The 18316-nt window shown below is 40.7% G+C and overlaps 3 protein-coding genes across 3 annotated transcripts; 1 reads left to right on the top strand and 2 right to left on the bottom strand.

Moving 5' to 3' along the window:
- Positions 1–97: 97 nt before the first annotated feature.
- On the bottom strand, positions 98–3632 carry LOC130207110 (phosphoglycerate mutase 1-like). The gene is made up of 4 exons (XM_056435559.1): positions 3219–3632; positions 2456–2730; positions 1601–1781; positions 98–1378 (listed from the first exon to the last, which is right to left on the bottom strand). The coding sequence occupies exons 1-4, from the start codon at positions 3355–3357 to the stop codon at positions 1209–1211; spliced, it is 765 nt and encodes a 254-aa protein (XP_056291534.1). The 5' UTR covers positions 3358–3632; the 3' UTR covers positions 98–1208.
- Positions 3633–9856: 6224 nt separating this feature from the next.
- Positions 9857–11570, bottom strand: marveld1 (MARVEL domain containing 1). The gene has a single exon (XM_056435558.1). It carries the CDS (start codon positions 11543–11545, stop codon positions 10610–10612), a length of 936 nt encoding a protein of 311 aa, XP_056291533.1. The 5' UTR covers positions 11546–11570; the 3' UTR covers positions 9857–10609.
- Positions 11571–12113: 543 nt separating this feature from the next.
- LOC130207111 (arginine vasopressin-induced protein 1-like) lies at positions 12114–16087 on the top strand. The gene is made up of 3 exons (XM_056435560.1): positions 12114–12283; positions 14805–15168; positions 15271–16087. Exons 2-3 carry the CDS (start codon positions 14819–14821, stop codon positions 15521–15523), a joined length of 603 nt encoding a protein of 200 aa, XP_056291535.1. The 5' UTR covers positions 12114–12283; positions 14805–14818; the 3' UTR covers positions 15524–16087.
- Positions 16088–18316: the final 2229 nt, after the last annotated feature.

Genomic DNA, 18316 nt, shown 5'->3' with positions numbered 1-18316 from the left:
TGGCAAGTTAATAGTTTGATCACAAGCTAGACTTGATTTAAGCAACTCATGTGGAAGAAAACAAACAAACATGTATGTCCGGTAAGACACGACAGCATTTGATTTGTAAATTTATTACCATCAGAGTTGTTGAATACATATAACCAAACATACTAGGACATATTGGACATTTCAAATGAAATATTAGCAGACGTTTTTTTTAACCACCATTGCTTCCTCATTAGGCAGTTTTTCCCCAATACACTGCAATGCTGACAGCAATGCAGTGTTTGGAACCAGGCTTAACTTAATGAAAACACACCAAAAAAAACACAAATTGTTAGACTCAAACACGTTAATCACATACAAGCACACTGCACAAATACCATTCATACACAGAGACAATAAGAGAAAAGCACTATTTAGTTATCCTAACTGTCCTATCTGGCTCTCAAGAGATTGGGAACTTTTTATCAAAAGGAATACATGAATGAATTGCTTAAAAGAGCGATAAAGAAATCTTTCATTAAATAAAAAGGTCTCATAAAGTCTTTGTTAAACGCAATTATAATATCATATCTGCTCCAAAAATAATAATGTTGTCCTGTGCAGCCAATAAGCAGAAGCAAACCGAATGAATTTTTCATTTCAAAAGGGCTATGAGTTAAACATTCAAGTAAACAAACAATAAACCTTTATTAGCAATGCTATTCATTTCAACTGAACATTATACTTTATTGACTGTTAAGGCACAGTACAGGAACTGCGGTGCATGTAAATGTGGCGGCCAACAGCTCCGACAAACTTTGCTGCATTTATCACTGATGCACTCATACACATCGGAAAAGAAATTTAGATAATTTTACTTATTGTTTTTTTTCTCACGTAGCCAAATGGAACTCCAAACTGCACAACACTGTGTTGTACAATGACAATAAATGAAACTCTAAACTTTAAAAGGTTGTCCCATTAATGGGCCAATTTAGCAACAAAGTATTTACAATCTCTTGAGAGCGGTGTCTCCCCTGACCCTAATGTATCCTGATTATTCACCCTCTACCATCCCTGCACTGTGCGAGAAGAGTGTGGTTGCTTTTGACAACCATCTACAGTGAACTCCTCATGTATTACAATCCAGAATAGGTAAGGATTTAGTAAAAACACTTAACTGAGGTCAGTTGTTGGGCACAACCAACTCTGTCATACACAAAGAGAGCTTTTCTGTGCCTTTACTTCTTGGCCTTTCCTTGAGCCGCCACGGCCTCCATGGCTTTACGTACAGTCTCCTCATCTCCCAGGAACTGCATCGGCTTCAAAGGCTTCAGGTTCTTGTCGAGCTCGTAGAGGATGGGGATGCCTGTTGGCAGGTTCAGCTCCATGATAGCTTCATCTGACATTCCTACAGGTGACAGCACATATAAACAGAGGAGTTATGGACAGAAGTTTGTGATTTTACAGTTTGTCATTTTTACTTATATTTGTATCATCACTAACTATTCTTACCATCAAGTATATTCACAACATACTTTAGGATCATGGGATTTAATTTAAGTTAGTTGCATTTGACAATAAACTTGAATTTCCTCATTGCTTGCACTGAACATCTCATAATGCCACCCACCCTCCAGGTGCTTAACAATCCCCCTCAGACTGTTTCCATGGGCAGCGATGAGCACCCGCTTTCCCTTTTTGATCTCAGGGGCGATCTCCTCGTTCCAGAAGGGCAGCGCCCGTGCGATGGTGTCCTTCAAGCTCTCGCAGGAAGGAAGCTGGTCCTCAGTCAGGTCGGCATAGCGCCGATCCTGCAGGGGGAAACACTCAGTTTGTAAAATACATAATAGACCAGAATAGGAGACATAAAAAAAATACTGGATCTCTTTCACATCAAGACTTACTGCACACTTATTTGGGAGCTGAAATGCATTAACTAAGAGTGCCACTGTTCAAGCAATATTGTGACATGTTCACTGTCATTTGTAGGCATTACAGAATCCGCTATGACAATCTTCTTATAACAATAAAACTAACCATCAGCCAGCTATTGGCTATTCCAATTTAATGTCTGAATACCTCTGCAGAATTCTGATCAGTTTGTTTTCACCTTGACTGAACTTTGAACTTGCACCTAGCAGACCTTTCTACCAGTCATATGTTAACCCACCGACAACACGCTATTAGGCAACACAAACTGGGCACATACTACCTAACGATTGGCGACTGTTTCTCCACTGTGTAGTATGGCTGTCCTGTATATGTAAAACATTGATATTCAGGCCGACTGTGCTGTGGTCAAAAAGACTTTGAAGCTACCATTTTCACTCGGATCGTCTCTGCTGAGTTCATTCATGGTGACACAGCTGAGTTATAGTCAGGCATCTTCTTTGTTTTGCAGCTAGTTTATGCAAGAAACGTTTCATTCCTCAGAAGCCAACATAACTTGTGGTCGTGTGTATGTACTGTCGATATGATGTCTTACCTTGCTGATGATGCTGTTGTAGTCATGGTCTTGGCCCATGGGAGGAGGTGGGATGTCAAACGAGCGCCTCCAGATCTTCACCTGAGCCTCGCCATGCTTGGCGGCTGTCTCTGCCTTGTTTAGTCCAGTTAGGCCTCCGTAGTGGCGCTCATTGAGCCGCCAGGTCCGATGGACTGGCACCCACATCTGGTCAATGCTGTCCAGGACCAACCACAGTGTCCTGGTGGCCCGCTTCAGCACGGAGGTGTAGCAAATATCAAACTCAAATCCAGCATCTGTAAGTTTCAGAGGAGAGACACCTGACTGCTTCTTTAAACCTTGATCTTCCCCCCAAACACACCTCCTGAGAACAACAAGTATGCCCTTGTTGCACAAAACATAACTTATACATGATAATATGTAGAGTTAAAAAGAAGCAACGTAGTCTCAAGAATAACTGCCAATATAATATGTTAAATGGCTATATTCAGAGCTGCAACTACCGACTGTTTCATTATTATTTAATCAACATATTACTTTCTCACATGTTTTTAATGATGAATTCTACATTCGTTGTCTGCTCTTTGGCCCCGAAACAGCCCTGCACCGGAGCAGCTTCAATAAGGCATCACTTCCTCTGCAGGGTTGCACATCGAGTATTCCTCACACGCTCGGGGGTCTGTTGCAGAGGCCATTCATTATGCAATCGGAGCCGTGCAGTGCAGCCCCGTCCGGCAGTTGTTCAGAGCAAGTACAGTCAAAGATGTAACCAGTTCTTCCTCACCTTTCAGAGCCTGTCCACCTCTCTTTGCCTCCTTCTCTCCGGTTTCACTCAAATCCGCATCGAACCAGCCGCAGAAGCGATTCTCCTGGTTCCAGGTGCTCTCTCCGTGGCGGATCAACACTAACTTGTAGGCAGCCATGGTCGATTATAATATGGCGAAATTAAAGTCAAAACGTTAAACAACGGATGCAGGAGATGTTAAATTGACAGCTCACCCCTCAAGAGAAGAATATGAGTCTACTCTTTTACCGTCAGACCGGTGAGGACTTTTATTTTATCCCGTGGATTGGTTACTCCCCCACTTCCTGGTTTTCACATCCAATCAGATTGCGTTAAATTAGACGTAGGTCATTTCTTGACCAATGACAGCGGTGGGCGTCAGCAGCGAGGACCGTTCCCTGACCTTCATATTGTACATTGCACCTTATTGACTTGTCATTGTGTTTATCTTTTGCACCACACCTATCTATCAATCAATCTATCTATCTATCTACTATCTATATATCTATCTTTCTATCTATCTTTTTATTTCTGTCTGTTTATCTATCTCTCTGTATGTCTGTCTGTCTCTCTGTATGTCTAGCTATCTATCTATCTATCTCTCTGTCTCTCTGTATGTCTGTCTGTCTCTCTGTATGTCTATCTATCTATCTATCTATCTATCTATCTATCTATCTATCTCTCTGTCTGTTTGTCTGTTTGTCTGTCTGTCTGTCTGAGTTTCTAAGTTTGTTGGAAACTTACTTCAAAGCCAAAATAAAGCAATGGAAAAAGGACTCTTAGACTTTTCTGTATTCCATGTTGATCCTTCAAGGGGGTATTTGGACCTTTATATACATTTACGTTGACACAAATATGCAGATAACCTATTTTAAAGACCAGGTGACAAATTGTTGCTTCTTCCTTTTCATCTGTAGGGGGTGACCATGGCTTGTAAAACATGTAACTACTGCTGTAGTTACTAGAGCCCAGAAACTATCATGAGTTTAAAACACAAATAAATGACAAATAAATTACAAATAAACAGCAGTCATGTAATGCAAGAAATAAATGTTTGAGGCAAAAAACTGTTCTTTTAAAATAATAACTAGTTGGAGATATGAGACATTGGGAGGTGCGTGACGTGATAAATAATATCACAGCGTATTAAAGATTCAGGTTTGAGCAGATATTAGTGATGAAAGGAAAGAGCAGTATTTCTTTGTGGATGAGCTTTAATTTGACTAATGATAATAATAAGAGTAGATACTGCATTTCTAGTACATTAAAACAAATTCAGTTTGTAAAACACAAATATTTGTAATACTGAAAATACAGTATATTTGCACATTACATATATCGGGGATGTCTCTACCCTCTGTCCATCTCATGATCACTGACTGGATGATGTCAACTGTTTTCCCCTCTGGCCAAACACACACTACATTTTCAACGCCCATTATGTGAAACAGTTTAAGTTCTTCAACTGCAACCCTCTTATGATAGTGTGCATGGGACAGTAGTCCTATGCACAAGCTTGAACAACATGACCATCCATTTAAAGGTTTACAAAACCAACCAAACTCAAATCCACTTACAAGCTTTTTCTGGAGCTTTCAACCAGACTTAACAAACTAGACAGAGTTGTATCAGCCAATTGAGAAGGATATAGCTGAATAAGGAAAATGGGGAAAGCCAAAAGCAAATCAACCATTTCTCTGCCTCTTGGGGTAAAATTAACGACACAGATCGAAGTCTCAGTTGACCTCAGTGTGTCATCCTGATGTTGCAAACTTCAATAAAATCACTTGAGTATTTGGCTTCTCACATTGTCTTGGCTTATCCTTCTTTAGGGTTGCGGGGCGCTGGAGCCGATCCCAGCTGACATTGGGCGAAGGCAGGGTTCACCCTGGACAGGTCGCCAGTCCATCTCAGGGCACATAAAGAGACAGACAACCATTCATGCTCACATTCACACCTACGGGCAATTTAGAGTTCAATTAACCTTTGCTGCATGTCTTTGGGAGGAAGCCAAAGAACCAGGAGGGAACCTACGCTGCCACGGGGAGAACATGCAACTCCACACAGAAGGACCTCCCAGGCCGGGAATTGAACCCGTAGCCCTCTTGCTGTGAGGCGACAGTGCTAGCCACGACTACGTGCAGCCCATGATATATGTATCATGTTATCTTCTATTTAAGGAAACAACTGGCAGAGGAACACCTGCTTAACTTAACATGTATGTCTGTTCTACAGATTCATGAAAGTGTGTTTAGGGGCACATAAGATAAATGAATTTAGAATTGAGCAATAAATTCAAATAGAAAAGTAGTCAAATTCATGTTTTGTGCAGCCTTTTTATTTATGCCTTCTAGTGGTTAAAATAGTTTATATGCTTTCGCAGTTAGGAATTATTTGATCACAGTGAAATACTAAATCTAAGTCTGGATATGTCAATTGCATAATAATGAGCTATAGATTTTAAATATATTGGATTTTCTAATAACCTTTTTAGATCATGTTTTTCCTACATTATTTGGGTATTGCTACCAAATTGCGATGCATTATTCTGACGAGGTAGGGTGTAAATACCAATATATCAAGTAATGCAACGTTTCAAGGCCTGAAACATATGAACTCATTTATGAACAGACGACATTAAAGGGAATTCAATGTAAGAAAAAGCCTTTAAATTGGTTTATAATTGCAGTGTGATAATTTGGGCTTATGTGATAAAGGTGGTGCTGGAAAACAGTTGCCTTGAGCTCTTATCAGAAAACTTGAAATCTTCACTTGAAAGGAATGTTTGTTTTACTTCATCGTGAGTCGACTTATGCTGTTCTAAAGATGCAATGTTGGTAAAGAACTTTGCCTCAGCTTGGATTTCACTTCTAACTCCTTCTTTAACATTATATTTTAGTGAGACAGAAATGACAGGTGATGAATGACATGAGTGTTGCTAACTTTCCTGCTCCATGAACACAGTTAATGTCCGATTAGCTCCCTCTCTCTCTAACCTTTGTCCGGCTGATTCACTCTGTGAAGGAAGGAGCAGTATTTTCAAGGCTCTATAAATAGCTCTCATCATTTCCCACCACTGGCTGCCATTGCCCTCACATAGCATATGCACACTGTGCCTATTCAGAAGTATTGTGTGGCCAAAAGCTGCTGTAACAGATGTGGAATCAGTAATCCCAGTCACCATGTTCAGAAACTATAAAACAGTGAGTGTCAGAGGCAAACTACACGGCCTGGAACACTGTGCCCATTCATGCCGTACACAGACAGGAAATGTCAATCTCTGTGTCGATTCCTGCTTGGACCTTTCTGTCAGGACATTTTTGCACATCACTTCTTGCTGTTTCTCTGCTCATTCACTTGTTCTGTCAGTCAGTCACCATCTGTTTTTCCATCTTTCCCTCTCCTCTGCTGTGGAATGTGCATCTCAGCAGTATCTGATGAAAGAGTGGTTAACAAGGCGCTGCCGTGTGCATGTGTCTGTGTTTACATCTTTCGTGTGCGTACATGTATAAGCCTCCCAAACGAAACAGGAGACAAGTTCTGTCAGCTGGGAGAAAAAAGAGACAGACACACCGGGATGGGATGGAGCGCTTCCACTGGAATTACCCTCGCAGAACTTAAACTGTGTAACATCAGGCTTCGGTCTGTGCGCTGTGCAAAGAAGTGTGGGTTATAGAGTTGGTATTCTTTAAATATTTACATTTCCTCTTAAATAAGGCTGAGCATCCACAAAATGTTTAAAGGATAAGTTCACTTTTTTTGAAGTCAGTCTTAAAATAATGCTGATTCACAGGGTTTTTGTTTGGCTGTAACACTTTCTTGTGCGTACTGGCTGTGAAGAGATTCCTTCCTAAAGTTATTTCATTGTAAGAGATTTGGGACAAAAAGCGAAAGTCCCTGTGTGCAAAAGTACTTCCTAAAGTTCATCTGAAGCTAATATGATTCTTCAGCCGTTAGTCAAATCCAGCTAGTACCTTCTCCTGTGTTTCTGCAGACATTGTTTCAGAATCAGAATCAGAATCAGAAACAGGTTTATTGCCAAAGAATGTTTTCACAAACAACTTTTTTTTTTTTTTAAGGTGCAAGAGAACCGCAACCCAAGAAGGCGCCGTTCATTGCTGAGCTTCAGTGGAGCTATTGAGGAAGCCTTGACTTTGGAACGCAGCGACATGATTTGACTCACTCAGACTGCTTAAGCCTTATAGCTTTGGGTTTTAAAGAGGCATTTTTGCAAACAAGGAATGGGGATTTTGTCCCAATCACTTATATTTGAATCACTTCAGGAATATATCTTAATGATCAGGAGTAATTTATTTTTTATTTTTCCTGAATATTTGGAAATTTACTTGTGCACGTTGTTTATGGCAGAATCAAATACATTCTCATTAGAATAATGATGAATCTTGAAGAAACCAAATATCTATTTAGCTTTTGCAGCATCATTTTTTTATTATTATTAAAAATGCTTCTAACTCTTACTGAGAGGGCCAAAAAACATTCCTACAATTTCTCCATGATAACCTCACCAGCGATTTAATTATAGCCATTCATTCATGTCATTGTTATCCATTTTGACTGCAGAACTCGTGTTTTTTCTGGCAGCAGTGAATTGAGATCAGTCCATAGCAACTGTGTGCATGGGGCTGTCTTTCCAGGGGAGGCCAGAACAACCATGTCGAGGGGTTATGATGGCTATATTGGACGGTCGCTTGCAGACTGCTGAGAGAGCATACAGGAAACGTCTCTTTGGTTGGAGTTGCCAAAAGAAATATCACACAGTGGGCACACCAGAGAAGCGGCTGGCTCGATATGCCCTTATACCAAGTTGATGGTTTTTCTTTGCTCTCTGTGTAGCTGGGAACACGTACAACAACCACAGTCGTGTGGTGGCCAGCCCCTTCTGACAGTGTCAGCAGGTAACAAAAGGGGATTCCACATTCATGTTATTACCTCTGATTATATGGTTTCTTGTTTGGACATGGACGTGATATTCGAGGATCACATGCAAAATAGGCTCATACACATAACTGACAAATGTGAACATATGTGACATCTATAAACTGAGGACTTTGTAATAATAATGTTAATAAGCCTGTTAATGTGGGAGGATTAAAACAATTTACAGGGTAAATTTGGGGAATCCTTTTCTGGCCTTAATTGTCAGCACACGCTAAACTTGTTGTGAGTCAGGCAAAACTTGTTGATTCGCCATGGTTACTATCAAACTGAATCACTGGATTCAGGGCTTTGTTTATGCAGCACGCTGCTGTTGTGGACTGGCTCCACTTGGTTGTAAACAGCAGTGTTCCCACAGGCGCTGACACGTGGACAGGACAACTCCTCTGTGGAAGTCTCAGAGGGGGAGAGGGGGGGTTGTCGTGAGTGTGTGGGGAGGGGGACTCCTTTCATCCTTTAGAAGTGCTTTATATCCTGCAGCTGGTTAACATTAACCCTTGCCCTTCTGTATCTGTGGCCACCTTGCACTCGACACACGCATTGTATTTGTGTTGTAGTCATTGCACAGGAAGGCCAGTGCCTAAGGGATGACACACAGTTGTTTACAGTTTCACTGATTGCAGTTGGATTTGTCTCTGAATTTTAATTGTTCACTTTGCCTCAGAAATGTAAGCACTAATAAAAGGCGAGGATATGTTTATGAATCAGGTAACAGCAGATATTCTCGGCAAGCAATACAAATACGTTTCTCGACTCTTTTTCTTTCATTATTGTATAAAAAAAACCTGCTTTTTACTTTTTAAATTTATCTCTGCATTTGTTTTGAATCGTGATTGTGAATCAGGAGCTGTGACAAAGTAAGATTTTATCTCTAATGCTCCTTTTCAGTAAAAACTCACCGCATTCACTTGAGGCATAAATGGGGAAAGTGAAATGCCCAAAAAGGAAAAGCGTGTATTTATGTGAGTAATCTGCAGCTTTTTTCACAACATACATCCATGCCAGCAACAGCAAGTGTGCAATGCATAAACATAAAATTGTCAGAGAACTACAAAACTGTGACACTAATCGAAAGAAGGCAACCAAACAGTGATCACAGCGTGGCTTTGGGTGTGTTTAATCAACTTGTCTGCAGCACGTTTTCACGAACGGCCGACTTCAATAAACGAGAAGTTGAATCATCTGCTTGGCTTCATTTTCATTGGCTGACAGCCCACCTCCAGACCCCCAACAGACTTTTCCGGTAAGAACAAGCCTCTTCCCAGATTACACCCCACCCCCCACCCCACACACACACCCACACACACAGTTTTCAAAGGTAGGATAACTCGCATGCAACATGCTCACATTCTCTCTATCTCTAATCGTGTGTGAGCGACTCTCTCATCTTCTGTTGGAGATACAGTCAATCTAGTGATGTGTGTCTTTAATGTGGTCAAGTAGTATTTGATATAAATGTTCCCTGCTGATTGGCCAAGGCTTTTATCTCCCAACAGAAAGCTTCTGAGGGCCATGACTAATCCCTCTCAATCTGTGTTTCATTTGAAAAAAGACCCCAAAGCACAGCTCAAGTGATCCGGTCCTTTTCCGAATTTAACTTCAAAAACTCAAACAAAACAAGCAGGTTGTTTAAACACTTCTATACCGCTATACACTCATAACCAAAGATACACATCATGGGCTCACACTTACTGGTCTTTATTCTTGGGCTTTACAATGAGAACTTCAGAAATATTTGTGTTCAGCGTCCACATTGTAGCACCAAACCCACGCATTGTCACAACCTTGTTGAGTATACAGCATTCGGACAGAAGGCACTGACAACAAAGTTTGCAATTTTTTAGTCAAACAAAATAAAACTAAAGTAGTTTCTGTCCGTCATGCTTCAGGATAGTTTTGCTGTTATAAAAAACACGTAAACACATAGAAAATATAAACTTTTAAAAAGGTAAGTATCTTTTGATAAAAAAAAGTTCTTTAAAGGGTTTTAGATGGACAGTTACTCAGTATACTGACACAAATCTACAAGTGTGTATGTCAAGGCCATTGTATTGTAAACACTGATTATACTCCCCCACTATAATATGCACTGGCAGGACTATTATAATGATTCTCCATGAGGGAAAATTACATTAAATTACTGGGGGGAAATGCAAGAGATGGAGGCATAGTCACCTTTGCCTTAATACAAGGGTACAATGCTTCCAATCAGACTCCCATCCTGGGTGGCCTTTATGCCCCCAGCTGCTTGGGTTACTTTCATGTCAGCAACACTGACCGAGTCATTTTGGATGATTCTGCTTCAGCACCAAAGTAGAACACATGGTATGGAGAGACAATTGAGACACACCTGTGATTAGAGTACCTGTTGAGTTAAATTACAGTGAAGTTAACTATTCCTCATCTTGCTGTAGGACCCTCCCCCCCCAGTCTCATCAGACGACCGTCTGTTCTCCCCGACACTTCCTGTACGCCCCATAAATAACCGACAGGAGGTAAACCAGGCAGCACAGGCAGGCGAACACGGCGGCTGTCAGGTAGACTTTGTACAGGCAGAGGTGCTTGTACTGCTCCAAGTTGCAGTACGAGTTGCGATCCGTCTTGTGGATCATGACCGCTATGGCCGGCAGGTAAAGCACAGCGGCCGCCACGTCGTGCGCCAGGTTGGTGGCCAACCAGCGCTCCCCTCCCAGCAACGGGACGAGGTCCTGCTTGTCCAGCAGGGTGAGGAAGAAAAGAGCGAGGGTGAGGAGCCAGAAGAGGACCGCGACGAACAGGACGAAGTGAATGGATCCCTCGTATTTGTTTGCGGCGATGGTGACCCACAGTCCGGCTCCGAACACAATCTGCAGGATCCGGATGATTCCCAAAAAAGTCTTGAGGAACTTCAGGATATTCTTGCTCACCTGCGGCTGGGAAGGTTGGGGCGGCATCTCTCTCCTCCTCCGGTCACTCTCCGTCCCTTTTTCCCGAACAGCTGCTTTCTGCCAGCTGTTTGCAGCTGGGGGAAACGATGGAAATAACGGAGGGAAAGGCCGGTACTTTGGTCTGACGATGAAAACAAAGGAGGACAAGTTTAGGTATAAAAAAAGGAACTTTCTGTTCTTTCCACAGCCCCGGGGTTTCGAAATGAAACACCGTCTAGTATGTTTCGCCTTTTCCGCTTCCTCTGTTGAATGTAACGACTGTGTTTGGGGGGCTGGGTGATGGAGAGGGGGCGGCCTGTAATTCAAAGCCTGCTCCTCCTCTGCTGGACTGCATGTCCGCTCGTCTGCTCCTGCATTTCCCCGAGGTGGAGTAGTTTCCCTGGGGAGTGACCTTTCTCCACCCGTCCTCTCGGAATAGAGAGAGGCTTTATGAAAGGGAATCATGAAATGTGCATGTTTGCCGAATCAGCAAAACAGGTAGCGTATACATTGTTATGGCTTCCGTCATCAACATGTAGACAACATGTATGTGTCTTTAACCGAAATAATGCATTCACATCACTTACTTCAGTTAAAAACACAACACAGCAATAGCACAATAATAATAACAACAATAATAATAATAATAATAATAATAACAAACAAATGAAGATATATACTGTGCATAAAAAAGTGTACATTATTATTATTAATAATAATAATAATAATAATAATAATAATAATATTTGTCTTATTCCACTAGACACACACCATAACAAAGAAGCAGTGATGTTTTTGAGGAGCCCTTTGGTCATCCTGTTGCTCACATGTTACTTCCCCCTCGCATTGACAGACGCTTGTTGTGCCAGCCAGGCTCATTGACGTCAATGGATTTCAGCAAACACACCCTACGTGGCCAGGAGGCGGAGCCCCCCCCACCCCTTCCTCACCCAAACCTGTGATTGGTCGAGAACACGCTGTTTCCAAACCCCGACAGGAGGGATCAGAGGATCTCCTTGGTCGTCGCCTCGTCGGACGGCATCGATTCCTGACTGACCGCCTGCTCAAGGACAGACATTGGCTGCAGGTGAAACTGAGTGACCTGCTACGGTTCAGTGTTGTGAAAGGTTTCATAAGGAGATATCAAGCGGTGTGAGATGCTGTCGGAGCAAAGCGCGCGGAAAAGAATCAGTTCATCTTCGGGTAAGCAAATGTTTTTTTACTTCTTGTCCTCATGATTCACGGGATTCCCGTTTACTGCCTATTACCAACCGCACGGACAGAACACAACTCAGCAGGACCACGACGATAGGTCCATTGCAAAGGCAATTTGACACTTTAATACTTGTACTCTTTCCACAGAGACGCTTAATCCTATCTGTGCAGGGGATCCGCTATCTGTGCCCCAGTGTGTTTGTTATGCAAACAGACTGTCAAAACAGCTGTGGCAGGGAAATGATGGCAATTAAACTAGGTTTCTATGACTGTGTAAGTGTTTGTGTTTTATACAGCTGCATCCCACAATGATGATTTATGGGCTGAATCACATGCTTGCCCTCAATTAACTCCCTTACTCTTACTGTAGTGATTTAGTATTAAAGGTATTCTATTTATTTGACGTGATCGTATATATATATATATATTACTACCGTTCAAAAGTTTGGGAACACAATTTCGTTTTTTACATGAAAACTCACACTTTTATTCATCAAATGAATTGCAAAATATAGTCAAGACATTGAAAAGGTTAGAAATAATGATTTTTATTTGAAATATTAATTTTGTTCTTCAAACTTCTAGCTCAAATGAAGGCCAGTTTTATAGCTTCTCTCACCAGCATAACTGTTTTCAGCTGTGCTAACATAATTCCACAAGGGTTTTCTAATCATCCATTAGTCTTCTAAGGCGATTAGCAAACACAATGTTCGCCTGCCTGTGCTGCCTGGTTTACCTCCTGTCGGATATTTATTTTGGAGACGGGCCTCTATACACCTATGCAGATATTTCATTAAAAAACAGATGTTTCCACCTAGAATAGTCATTTACCATATTAACAATGTAAAGAGTGTATTTCTGATTAGTTTAATGTTATCTTCATTGAAAAAAAACTGTGCTTTTCTTTGAAAAATGAGGAAATTTCTAAGTTTCTTTTCTAAGTGACCCCAAACTTTTGAATGGTAGTATGTGTATGTATGTATGTATGTATATATATATATATACACACTGAGAAAATATTGTGAAGAATGAATATAAATTTGAAAACAAGGTAGAAATTATAATTATTAATTGAAAATATTAATTTTGTGAATCACTCTCAAGCTCAAAATATTGTAAAGGTTAGATGTTATCAGTATAGCACTGTTTAATTTGTTCAAGCAACTATATCAGCAAAGGACATTCTCTATAGATTCCTTTCTAAGGATTACAAAATGTACAATAATTGCAAACACAATGGGTGATAGTTTGATAAAATAATTCTAGTCTTATAAGGCATTTTAATGCACAAGAAACACCTAGAATAACCATGTTATAGTCAATAATGTATAATTTTATTTGAATATGTGATATTTGATCAAAAGTTTGGGGTCATGAAAACTCAAAAACTCTTTTTTTTTATGAATGAAATGAAAAAATTGAATAAAAAATAATATAGACACATTGACACAATAGAAAAATAATGATTCATATAGATTTAATAATTTTGTTTTTCAACTCTCAAGCTCAAAGGAAGGCCAGTTGTAGCTTTATATCACCAACATATTTGTTCAGCTGTAACATAATATAATTGCACAAGGGTTTCTAATATTAGTCTTCTCTTCTAAGGCATAAAGCAAAATGTACCATTAGAACAATGGAGTAGTAGTTGATGATGAAATGGCCTATACACCTATGGAGATATTTCATTAGAAACCAGACGTTTCCACCTAGAATAGTCATTTACCACATTAACAATGTATAGTGTGTATTTTTGATTAATGTTATCTTTATTGAAAAAACAGTGCTTTTCCATTATGGTCCTCTAAAGGAAGACAAAGCAAACAATAAGTCACTGATGTGTAAGGCTCCCCGTGCCATCACATAGGCTGTTTCAGAAATAATACATCCTTACATATATAAACTTTGGAGAAAGCTAGTAAGTTTTAAAAAAAAAAAAAAAATATTTTATTTGACCCCTTTTTTTTGGTAGTAATATAATATATATAAATATATATTGAGGATAACAACATATCACTTTTATTTATATGGGTCCTCTAAAGGAAGACAAAGCAAACAATAAGTCACTGATGTGTAAGGCTCCCCGTGCCATCACATAGGCTGTTTCAGAAATAATACATCCTTACATATATAACTCCTTTGGAGAAAGCTAGTAAGTTTACTTTATTATTTTGTCAAGCTGAAAGAAAGTTGTTTTAGTGGAGGGTCCATTGACTTGCATGCAGCCATGTTCTTGGTCACGCAGCTAATACCGTATCTGTTAGTGTCACACCTAAAACCACATGTGAGGAAAGAAAGATAAAGTGACCATCTGCAGTTTAATGGGATTGGAGCATGGCTCGTCACTCTTCTTAAAGTAGGATTAAAAACTCAGAGTAGCAGCTCAGTAGCAGCAGCTGTCGGTGACACAGTCTGCACTCATGCACCGTACTCCATATGTTGGGTTGTGTTGTCTTTCACGTTGCAATCACATCCCAATGAGTGGAAACTCTTTCCGACTTCTCCACAGAATAGAGCCAGTATATGCCACCTTTTCCCGTGTTTCTCCGGATGGATGCCAGATCCGCTTCCCCTCCTTCCTCCGGGGTGGCGGGCCCCTCCTCGCTGTGGCGGTATTCCGAGAGGAGGAGTAGGAAGGCTGGCTCCGCCGACATTTTTACCAACGTGAATCTGTGGCAGCTCCAGAGACTATTCAGGGCAGCGGGGGATCAAGATGCGGAGCAGAGAGCCCAGCTGGTATGGGGCCACGGAGATGAGGCTGAACTGGCTCAGGCATTGAAAGGACTGAGGGCCCGGGGTCACAGGAGAGGAGTGAGGGCCAACGGTCGAGAGGTGCTGGGCTCACACTGGCTGCGAGCCTTCAATCACCTCAGGTAGCAAAACCGCTGGTGGGATTTGATTTCACATACATTCAGATCATTCGTAATTTTTTTAATGCCATTCATATTGTTTTTAACAAGATTTATGTTGTGCAGGATCGGAGAGAGCTCGTCAAGCACCCAGGGGAAGGATCCCGGAGAGGGGAGTGATTCTGAGGCAGGAAGAGCACACAGCAGTCCGGAGCCACGCCGACGCGCCTCCATAGGGACGACAGGAAGAGGTGCAGGGGTACTAAGTGAGAGCCAGGGCCCTTTGGGGACTTCTGAGAGACCATTTAGAACCAGCTCAGGGCTGAGGAGAGGAGGAGAGAACAACACAGAGAGATACCTCCACAGAATACTCCACTGACTTGGGCAAAACCTCTGAGGTGCAAAACTGACTTAATGACTGTCTGTGTGCCTGCTCTCCTGTCCTCAATACTGCCCTGGTGGGTTCACAACATATTCATATTATGATCCATTTCTGCTAATATCATCTCTTAGCAAAAACGCTACAAAGTGTTGCTTTAAGTAGTATCGTAGTTCAGTGTTGTAAACGTATCAGCCGTTCCCTGGTTATGTGTGTGTGGTATGTTACGCAACATTATGGGAGGTGGCATGAGATGTAGAATCACACGTCCATCTACTGCACATTCAGAGATGTTGAGTCAAACTTAATGATTTAAGACTGCTAGTCACTGGTTTGTAGTTATTGATAGTCAAGTTTTAGGTGGTTAATAGAGACCAAAATAATAAATGGACCCTCGCTGTCCAGGGAAACTTGAATAAATAATGTTCTCATGTTAAAATGTTCATGGTCAGTGTGAAAATCTCATTTTCCTCTGAAAAGATGTATGCCATCATATTCTGAACATGTTGTCGATACTGTTTGTGTCATTTTTAAATATCTGGTAATACAAGTCTTTGGATTGTTTGTCTTGATTTTTTTATTAATTTATAAACGGTGACCATTTTAGATCAGTAAAACATTATCACAAAGTAATGGAAATATCTCAGCAAATGTTTATGGAAATGGCTTTCAATACATGTGCTGTTCTTTTTTTACTACACCTGGTTCTATAGTAGGATAAGTAAAGCATTCATCAGTCTGTTGCTTTTTAAATTTGTTTTTTTTACTGTTGTCCTGCATCTTTACAAACAGTTTACAGTCACAGCCAAGACCTGCAACCTTTATCCACTGAGCAGCTCCACTGGACCAGTTGGCTGTTAAGTGCCTTGCTCAAGGCACCTCACTAGCTTATTCGATTCGATTCGATATATACTTTATTCATCCCCAAGGGGAAATTTGTTTGTAGCGGCAGCAAACATGGTTAAAATATATACAATACAATAGCAGGGCAGGACAGATTACATTTAAGAATTTAAATAATAAATGAAAATACAAAGTGTTTACAGTGTATTTAAGTGTATATAAAGGGAAAGCGGTGCAAGGTTTATTAATATTCAATTTGAGGAGGATCTGGCGATAGTTGATTTATTATAAAATCTAATAGCAGTGGTCAGGAATGTTCTCCTGTATCTGTCCTTGTGACAGCGGAGCTGAAGCAGCTTGTTGGAGAATGTGCTGCTTAACTTTTTAGGATTAATAGAAGATGATTACATATTTAGTGTTTCATATCCATTTCCAGCTTTTTCTCACTAACAGGATGCTCTAAGAAATTACACATTGCCAAAAAAGAAAGAAAAGGAGAGGACTGCCGAAGAACAGCTGGTTGTGCTGCTTTAGAAACAAATGCTGCCGTCTAGTGGTCACATCTAGTAATTATGCTGTTGTGTATAACTGGACTTGTGGTCACTAGATGGCAGAACAGGTTTGGTTTTGGGGAAGCAAACCACGACACCGAGTCAGAGAAGATTAATGCTTGTGATGCATAGCACAGACTTTCTCACAGAAAAGTATACACATTAGCAGAGTTATCGTGACCCTAAAGGCAGATTAATTTCAATAGACACATAGGTGATCGTACTAATCTTTGCTTGTTCACAGGTTTAACAAATCACCTGAATATATTATAATGGCTAGAAAGGTTTTAAAGCTTTTATCCCCACTGCTAATGTCCAAACCATCAGGCAGCATTCTCACTAAATATTATATAAGAGTGTACGGACCTGTTGTCTGTCAACTTCCGCTTCAGAAGCCGTTTTGGTTTATAGATCAGGTCTGATCTGTACATGCAATATACATGTTACTTTAATCCATTCCTCCATCCAGGTTTTTACTGCCCAGTCAAGTGAGCAAGAAGAGAAAAGAGGAAGCCCTACTGATTAGATCATTATCTTTATAGATGACGTGACGTTGCATATTTGGGTTAGGATTACCCTGAATCTGTCAGATGTTCAGTTTCCTCCCTCTCCTCCTGGGGGATGCAAAGTGATTCATTGACAATCTGGGAGATAAAGTCCTTTCTGTGTATTCTGGATCTACTCCGTATAGTGCCAGACTGGTGCAATGGCAAATTGAGGCATCTGTAGGGCAGTTTGATAAGGTCCTGAAACCTCAGCAGACTCCCTCAGTGCAGAGGAAGCAGCTGATTGGCTCTGAGGTAATCCTCTAATCGCTGAGCTTCTCCTTGTGCAAGAAAGCTCATTGCACAGAAAACCTAATTTTAGTGGCCGCATAGGTTATCTTAACTTTTCATTCACTCCATATAACTAGAGATATGGAATGATGATCCAGCAGTAATGTAGTTGTAGCTGGAATAGTGGTTTTGCATTATGCTTAAGATCATTTTTCACTGTCAGTGGCGGAAAGTCTGAGGTGCTTCTCTTGAGAATATCCATATTATGTAACTTGACTCTACTTTACTGCATTTCAGTGGGATATAGTCTCCTCGTATTTGGCAGCTGTAGTCACTAAATTTAAGATTTTACATTAACCAAAACACATAAACTCACAATGCAAAAAAGCAGTGTGTACTCAGGGATTTGGATGTGATTGAGCTGTTAGCATTTCCACTTCCAGTCAAAGTATCTAGTATTTTCAAGAGTAAAGTTATTTGAGGATAGTAGAATAACTTTCTTTTCTCTCTTATCCCATTGATCATATCACAACCACTGGACTAAACTACTTAACTGTATTCCAATAAGTAGAGAACAGTTATACAATGAAAGGATAATTGTTTATTATGCAGGTGATATGTGA

Source organism: Pseudoliparis swirei, chromosome 17 (assembly GCF_029220125.1).
Source record: "Pseudoliparis swirei isolate HS2019 ecotype Mariana Trench chromosome 17, NWPU_hadal_v1, whole genome shotgun sequence".
In the NCBI taxonomy this organism is placed as follows: domain Eukaryota; kingdom Metazoa; phylum Chordata; class Actinopteri; order Perciformes; family Liparidae; genus Pseudoliparis; species Pseudoliparis swirei.
The sequence above is the reverse complement of the archived record's forward strand: the minus strand, read 5'-3'. Positions and strand labels throughout refer to the sequence as shown.

What these genes read in the sequence shown, in the direction of transcription:
- LOC130207110 (XM_056435559.1), bottom strand. Translation starts at nt 3,357, where the DNA reads ATGGCTGCCTACAAGTTAGTGTTGATCCGCCACGGAGAGAGCACCTGG. An exon ending in AGGTGGACAGGCTCTGAAAG is followed by an intron (nt 2,731 to 3,218) that starts GTGAGGAAGAAC and finishes TGAAACTTACAG; the next exon opens with ATGCTGGATTTGAGTTTGAT. An exon ending in GATTGTTAAGCACCTGGAGG is followed by an intron (nt 1,379 to 1,600) that starts GTGGGTGGCATT and finishes TGTCACCTGTAG; the next exon opens with GAATGTCAGATGAAGCTATC.
- marveld1 (XM_056435558.1), bottom strand. Translation starts at nt 11,545, where the DNA reads ATGATTCCCTTTCATAAAGCCTCTCTCTATTCCGAGAGGACGGGTGGA.
- LOC130207111 (XM_056435560.1), top strand. Translation starts at nt 14,819, where the DNA reads ATGCCACCTTTTCCCGTGTTTCTCCGGATGGATGCCAGATCCGCTTCC. An exon ending in CGAGCCTTCAATCACCTCAG is followed by an intron (nt 15,169 to 15,270) that starts GTAGCAAAACCG and finishes TATGTTGTGCAG; the next exon opens with GATCGGAGAGAGCTCGTCAA.